General features: G+C 36.5%; 1 protein-coding gene across 1 annotated transcript; it reads left to right on the top strand.

Annotated features, from left to right (window-relative positions):
• Nucleotides 1–384: 384 nt before the first annotated feature.
• Nucleotides 385–1,830, top strand: LOC148622764 (putative G protein-coupled receptor No18). The gene has a single exon (XM_088574061.1). It carries the CDS (start codon nucleotides 385–387, stop codon nucleotides 1,567–1,569), a length of 1,185 nt encoding a protein of 394 aa, XP_088430187.1. The 3' UTR covers nucleotides 1,570–1,830.
• Nucleotides 1,831–8,437: the final 6,607 nt, after the last annotated feature.

Raw genomic sequence — 8,437 nt, 5'->3', positions numbered from 1 at the left:
AATGAACATGTATTGACAAGTCAATTTCTTTCCGAAGTGATGAAACTGGTCATCAGTCAAGATTTAATTACAATTCTCCTTATAGAACAGTGAAATAACCTCGACAAAAATATGGCCATCTGAGACCTTGTTCTGATGCTAAGAACCAATTTTGAGTCGTAAAGGAAAAGCAAGCCTTGTAATTTTTAGAAGAATGGATGTAATTAAAGATAGAATCCTATCTTTAGACGTCACGATCATGAAAGACCTTGCTTAGATTGTTTGTTAATTGATTTTAGGTTCAGTATTTCTCACTTTTTCAGATAATTCCATAGAACAATTATTGTCTTCCGGGGAAGAGTATGGCTGCATAATTAAGAGCAGAGAGGACTTGTGGGTACAGTCATGGAGGATAACCGTACTAATGATACTTATAACATGACACATTTGACAGGAACTGACCGAATGATCGAAGTTTACATCGTTACTATACTGCTGTCTCTTGTTATAACTGCCACACTTATTGGAAACACCTTCGTTATTCTAGCCATATTTTTATACAAACCATTACGAATCGTTCAGAATTTTCTAGTAATATCTTTAGCGCTTGCAGATATGGCCGTTGCTACAATTGTGATGCCGTTTCACATATCCAACACTATAGCTGGTTATTGGTTATATGGTTCAGATTTCTGTGACATGTGGCTAACATCGGATATACTACTATGTACAGCGTCAATATTTAACATCTGCGGTATTGCTTTAGACCGATACTTTGCAATTCACGACCCTATAAATTATCAAAGCAAGCGAACGATAAAACTGGTATTGATAATGGTGACAGCAATCTGGGCACTTTCGGCGGTGATATCGGTGCCACCTTTACTTGGATGGACCGAGTCAGAAAGTCTATATGACAAAGAGAAAAAAATTTGTCATTTAACAGATGAGCTTGGCTTCGTGGTGTATTCGGCATCTGGGTCTTTCTTTATTCCTTTAGGCATACTTTCATTTGTATATCTAAAGATTTTCTTAGCTACCAGAGAAAGGTTGAGAAAACGTGCAAAAGCAAGTGCAGCATCAAAGATGATTTTAGTCGCAAACGGTAAACCAAACACACCGGATGTACAAATCGATTTAGTTTCCACGGAAAGTAACAACGACACAACAGAAACTAGACCGCCAAGTATAAACCCATCTCCTTTGTTACCAAGGCATAAATCTCCGAATGATGCTGGACCTGCGATGAAAATGAAACAATTCTTCGATGAGCGACAGAAAATATCCCTTACTAAGGAAAAGAAAGCAGCCAGAACACTTGGAATGATTATGGGTGCGTTTGTTTTCTGCTGGCTGCCATTCTTTCTTGTATATACCATCAACCCATTCTGTAAAGCTTGTCATCTTAGGGGATCATATTTAGAACTAGCATTGGTTATTCTCGGGTATGTGAATTCATGTTTAAACCCAATCATTTACACAATCTTCAATGTTGAATTTAGAAATGCGTTTCGGTTTATGTTTGTGAAGTTCTGCTGCGGTAGACACGATACTCGGAGATCAAGGACTCCCCAACGTACACTTTTATGACATCACAATATCATTAAAATTCTTAGTGTTTCACTACAAATGTTTGCTGCACTAACTTTGCATCTTCACTATTAAGCCTTCCACTAACTTAAAAATGTGCACAGAGGTAGTTACTGCTTTTAATATCATAATTGTTTTATATCATGTCAGTAAAATAGCGATGTTAACTAAATGTTAAATGTTATTAATGCTGTAGATTTTACCTGAATGACTACCAATTAACCTCGATCCTGTAATAGTTTCTTAATTTACTTCACTACTTCAAGCAGATATTAGTCAAAACATCGCACTACTTTTATTTGTAATCTGTGCCCGGGGGATGTGCTAGGATTTGATGCCCGTTAGAATTTTTTTTTCACGCAAGTGCAAAGTTTTTATTTATATTTCAGCAGCATACCGAAATCAATATTTTTATTTGAAAATCTGCCTTCTTCAGTAATGGGAAGAATATAGAAATCTTATTTTTATTTTTTTTTCAATGGATGATCCCAGCCCCTCTCCCGCCTAGAAATGATATAACATGGATTTGTTACTTCATTTTATGATATAAATAGCAATAGAATTAGTTACCATTCACTTCTTTCATAAAAAGTGTGTGTCCCCTCATTTATTGGACTTTTCTTTATTCGTAAAATATAAAAAAAAGTGTTCAAGAGAGGGTATTACATAGTTACTCTACCGACTTCTCAAATGATTGTGAAGTCTGAAATAATTAATACAGTTAGTCGCAGATTCTAGAACTTTGAGACTAGCAGTGATCCAGTTGGTAGACAAGCCATAAACTTGGAGTATGTATAAAAAGTGCTTATATGATCGACTAAACAGGATATTGCGTTGTATAAACCGGACAACCTACTATAATCTTTATACTCAGGCTAAGCGTATGGAATTTCACACAATGAAAGATGTATTGATTGAAGAAAAACTCTGACATTATACTGGCTTCGATTCTCAAAGTAGTGTTTTTTATTCCTAATTGGGTTATATTACTAATAATTTGATTTGATGCTTAAAGCAAAAGCACGGATCCTTTTTTGTCAATTTGCATTTTTTTCTTTCATAACATAAAAAGACACGAGACCCAAATTTCTTTCGAAAGTTAGATACGTTCACTTCATAACTTATGAGTCGAGATGCACATCGATGGTTCAGTAAATGTATATTGGTTTAGATATGGTTCTTACAAACATCATTATGATGTGGGAGGGGTTGTTGCAGTGGAGTTTACAATGCTTGGTCCCGCCAGGCACTTGTGCCACACACATTACCGCTGTCGTAGTTGATGGTTGATCTGTCTTCTTAATCCAATAAAGTATTTCAACACAAATGAAATTTAAATTCATGACCAAACTATGATCATTATATCCATACCTTTCTCATCGCGGTTGACAGAATGACCCAATTCTAGAGTAAATCTGAACGTAAAAAAATAGTTTTTTTTTCTGAAGTCGTTCTTTAACTACTAGAAGGTAAATAATTACAAAACTATGTCGACATGTATTTTTATTAACCTTAACGCCTCTGGGAAATGGAACCGTTTCTTCCGAATTGTATCGTCTGCGAAAAGTAATGGACAACCGTCTAGGGTAGAGTTGAAATTGACGATAAAACTCAGCAGATAACAGATGTGAAGCTTGCCTCTTTGTGTTTATTAGAATAGCTCTATCTAAATTATAAAATTTAAATAGAGCCTTCGCTCATTTCTTAGAAGTTACCACTAGAACTCAGTGTTCAGGAAATGCATGTTTTGTACGACCTTAACCAAATCATTACAAGATTCTATAAGTATTGCTGTTAGGCACGGATAATTAAATTATCCGGGGAAATATTTTAGAGAAAAAATCGCCCGCCATGATTATAAGAAAAAAAATTAAAAATGGTCAGCTGTGTTGACAATCTGGTCTACTTTCACTCTTAGACCAACTTTGGTCTGGGGGCATTTCCCGACCCTATAAGCCTTTAAGGTATACCAACTGAATACAAATTAAAATTATGGTATTTTATATACCTCCTTCAATAGCACAATTAGAATCAAATACATAGGAAGGTCTATGTACTTAAAATAAATACAGTGTACTAAAAACGTCAAGATAGGAAGCCAAATCCTGCACAATGAAGTTCTACAAAGTGTAATACAAGGAACGAAGTCTCAAGTAGGGCTCTTGACACGTAATTGATCTATGCTTTAAGTCTAATAAGGTGAATAATCTCGTTGACTTTCGGTCCACCAACTGTGACAAGTGGTTGTATACACATGCATATGTTTTAAGAAGTGGTATCTCAACGGCAGCACTAGACTCGAATACATAGGGAATCTAAATACCCCCCCCCCAAAAAAAAAAAAAATGAATAGTTTACGAAGAGCTTAAACTAAAAAAAAGCAAGGAAGCCGAATCTACCACCGATAAGTCCTACTAAGTGCAGTACAAGGAATGAAGCCCATGTGATTTGGAGCTTAGGAGATCGGGTGAAAGTGGTCGCCACTGTATCAAATTCGGACAGTTATCCTAACAAATGGTCGTCTCAATAAATCACAAATTAAACACAGACCATGTTATTCTTTTATTATACCAACAAACGAAACCAATCTCCTGCCAGAGGGTTTATTTGCTATTCCAAAGCTCCATAAGCTAGAGTGGTGATACGTAGTAAATCAGGTTTGTGGAGGAGATCGAAACGAAACGAGACTTTTCCTACTTTGTTCTTTTTATCTTATTTTAGTTAAAACAAACATACGACTTGGGGAGGGGTAATCATGATTTGACTGGGTGTGTCGTAGATATACGACTTGGGGCGGGGGTAATCATCATTTGACTTGGTGTGTCGTAGACATATACATGTAGTTCATTTATGTACCTTACATGTAGAACTTATGCTTGCTACCGATATAAAAGAAAAAAAATCAAATAATTTCTTGAACCACTAGAGAGATGACGCAGCGCTCTGTCGAAGCTGTCATTTTAACCGTGCTTTGGTAGGATAATATCAATTTTCGTCGATTGGCACATATTGGTGTCATTGTTGTCAAATGTATTCAGTGCTAGATGAAAATTATGTCGAGGTCACACACACACACACACACACACACACACATATATATATATATAAACGTCTCAGAATGAGACGACTCTATTCGCTACACTGCTCCATCGGATAAAATTGATACCAGGAAGATAATGTAAACGTATAGAAAGGTCTGAAAAATTCCAAACGATGTTAGAACTGTCAAATTTGCGATGCAAATTTTTGGTCATTTCCTCCGGGATTCGAACTCGAACCGCTGTGACATCTATGGCAACATCGCCTGCACAAAGTCCAGCGCCCTAGACCACTCGGCCAGCTAGGTCGAACTCGTACCGCTGTGACATCTATGGCAACACCTCCAGCACAAAGTCCAGCGCCCTAGACCACTCGGCCATGAAAATGGAACAAAACACGGTCTGGAGCGATATGCAGAGAGTGAAGCGGGAGGGATTTTGGATAAAAGAACTCCGTGTTTTACTCCCACACGGAATTAACCAAAAAAAAAAAAAAAAAACCCCATTAAGTTCTTCCTATTTTGTATAGTTTCTTATTACAGTGTTTGTAAATATTTTTAATTTGATAGTTCAGTGTTCAAGATCAGCACACAACGTGTGTCTATAACAACACAATGTTAAAAATCTTTGTTAACTGTCAATAAAATTTTATACGTCACAGGTACTCACCTGATTAGGTAGTGAGTTGTGTTCACAGGCCATTTACTTTCATACACACTCAGTTTGAAAAAGTCTCACACCTGTAAATCGTGTACTCTTACATATCAAGAAACGGTCATTTATGGTCAATTAGAAATTCAAATTTTAACATTGTACACATGTTAAATGGGAAGGTGGGCGTTACCAATTTAAATTTCGTTGTTATAGACCCTTTTGTGCTAACGCTGGGATAGCCGATGAGCATGCATAGAGCATGCTCAATATACACTTCCGCGAGGAAAATTCTTTTGTTCTACCCAAGCCCTACCTCGCGGAAGTATACATTGAGCATGCTCATCAACTTACCACAAAAGGGTCTATTATCTTAAAATCATAAATAGTATAATATTAAAGATAATTTTGAAAACATAACATTTCCCTTTTCACAAAAATCATGGGTGTTAAAAGAATAGGCCTGCAGCAGCGCTAAGCTTGTCGTAAAAGGCGACTAAATAGTGCTCAGAACCCTAGCCGGGGGCTAGGGCGCTCTGCCCACAGAGCAACTGGGATGTGTGCCCCAGGTGGTGGAATGGGGTACCCCTGCCGGCCCTGGCGTGTTACCTGCTGGGGTTGTCAGGCTATAATACAGAAAACCTGACCGCAAACCATAGTGGTGCACCGTGTTGGGAAAGATGCCACGTTCCTCGCACATTAAAGAGCCCTACTGTGGTATTCTCCCAGAGTAGGAACCATAGGGCTCCGCCACAGGAGGCTAAATTGCCCGACCGTACACACCTCTCCCTATTTCCAGTGGCAATCAAAATTTGTCGACCCCATTGTCCTTGTGTCCCATCCCTTTTTCATTTCATCATCATTTCATGTTCATTTTATCATCAATTTCATGTTCATCGTCTGCATATAGCTGAAATATTGCTGCTCGGACGTTAAACCCCAACAAACAAACAAACACAAAAATCATCACATTTTATTTGCTCACGTGGACCAAGAGTGAATTCGAGAAAGAGCGGAAATGCCAAAGTGTCAATAAATAGATGTGGATAACAAATAGAAAAAAATCAATGTGCAAAAATATGTTCGAAAAGACACAATAAAGGCACAATATCACAACACATACAGGGACTAACAGCACTAACCTTACAAAATATCAATGATGAACTATAGTATGTCATCCCTTTGCGTCTGTCGTTGTCGTTAACATTTCTAGAATTATTCTTTTCTGAAATCACTTAACAGATTTTGATTCTACTTAACAATTTGTGTCGTTTATAACCATCGACCAAAAAACATGGTCGCCATTGATACTTTTTTCTCAAGTACATAGGGGCAGAGATACATGTACCTATTTACATATTATATCACAATAATTTAATTTAATTTATTTATAAGCCTTTGGATTTGTTATTTATCTTAATCATTTCTGCACATAAAAATTGCGCACGATTTTGAGAGTTTAATTCCGAGTTTAGAGTGCGTGTGTCCTTCTATTTCTCTGTACAATTTAGCAATTCCTTTTGCATGTTTGAAATCCTAGTGCGGAATAAAAATTTTGAGCGTACATTATCCTTTGACAAGAACGATGTACTATACTTAAATTGCGAGAAAAGGATTCAAAGGGGTGTTTTTATTATTACCTATTTCCCGACTCCTCAATGCATTCTTTCCTCCTGTGATAGTTTCTAAATGCCTGATATTTTATAAAACATAGTTTATACAACTCAGTAAATGTTTTAGTATATAATATTGACTACTGGATTTTATTACAATATTCACTAATGCACTTATAGATACTCACAAATAAACCTCCACATAACAAGGATATGAAATATGGGTACTTTTTATGAAAAAAAATCAATTGAGATTTCTGTTTTTACTGCCTCAAAACAGCTTTATTTCATCAAAATGTATAATACTATCTAATGCTTTCATGAAGGAACAAATCTTTAATTTTTATTGGAATCGATTAGAAAATAAATTATACAAATTGTTTAAATTTTTGACTAAGTTATGCTTGCATAACGAACTATGAGACAGCTGACATCTTTTCGCAGTTTATCGTACATTTAGACTTTATATTAGTTATTGCCCTTGGGAGATAAAAATGACGGTTTATTATTTTTTTTAGATAGATTGAAACTTAAACCTCATCGACTTATTCAAAGTGTGACGATTCCTTATAATTATTTGAGTTATTGTCATTGCAAATGGGATTATTATAAATTACTTGTTAGCAGATTTTGACCAATATCAGGAAAATCATAATTGGTAGAAATGTAATCATTCAACCAAACGTTTCTTTCAATATTAAAAAAAACTTCAATGAAAACCTCAGTAGTAAATAAAAATGGTGTGTGAATCTTACTGACGAAAAAGTTTTCGTATGTTCTCTTTTTACACCGTCATGGTCTTCACTCTATTTTGCCATTGTACACCACTGTCAGTGTATTCCTTTCAGAAAGTTGGTATTATGCGTTAATGTATATGTGCAGATGTCATGTTTTACCCGCGAAACAAGGCTGTACAATATAATTCAACTTAAATGCAAGAAATGGGTATATATATATATATAAAGGTCTGAAAAATTCCCAACGATGTTAGAACTGTCAAATTTGCGATGAAAATTGTTGGTCGTTCTCTTCCCGGGACTCGAACTCGTACCGCTGTGACATCCATGGCAACACCGCCTGCACAAAGTCAAGCGCCCTAGAACACTCTGCCAGCTAGGCTATATAAAAATATAGCTTTCGCTGGCCGGGTCATTCCTCCTCGTAGGATTAATCTAGGGCTGTAACTTAGTACACGATGTATGGTAGTATGGGACAGCTCATTTAGATGTTGTTATGTAGGATAGATTGGTCTAGGACGCTGGGTGTTGCCATAAATGTCATAGCGATACGACTTCGAGTTCCGCGGAGGTAACGACCAAAAATTTGCATCGCAAATTTGACAGTTCTAACATCGTTCGGAATTTTTCAGACCCTTCTATGCGTTTAACTATCTTCCCTGTATCAATTTGATCTGATGGAGCAGTGTTGCGAATAGAGTCGTCACATTCTGAGACGTTTGTATAATATTGATTTGTTGTGACATGCATGATTAATTTGATCCTCTATCCTTCATAATATGCCCCGTACTACCATACATCGTGTCATAAGTTACAGCCCTAGATTAAT

The sequence above is a fragment of the Perna viridis genome, chromosome 3, assembly GCF_037379345.1.
Source record: "Perna viridis isolate PV_CMFRI_1.1 ecotype Kerala chromosome 3, ASM3737934v1, whole genome shotgun sequence".
Lineage (NCBI taxonomy): Eukaryota > Metazoa > Mollusca > Bivalvia > Mytilida > Mytilidae > Perna > Perna viridis.
The sequence above is the reverse complement of the archived record's forward strand: the minus strand, read 5'-3'. Positions and strand labels throughout refer to the sequence as shown.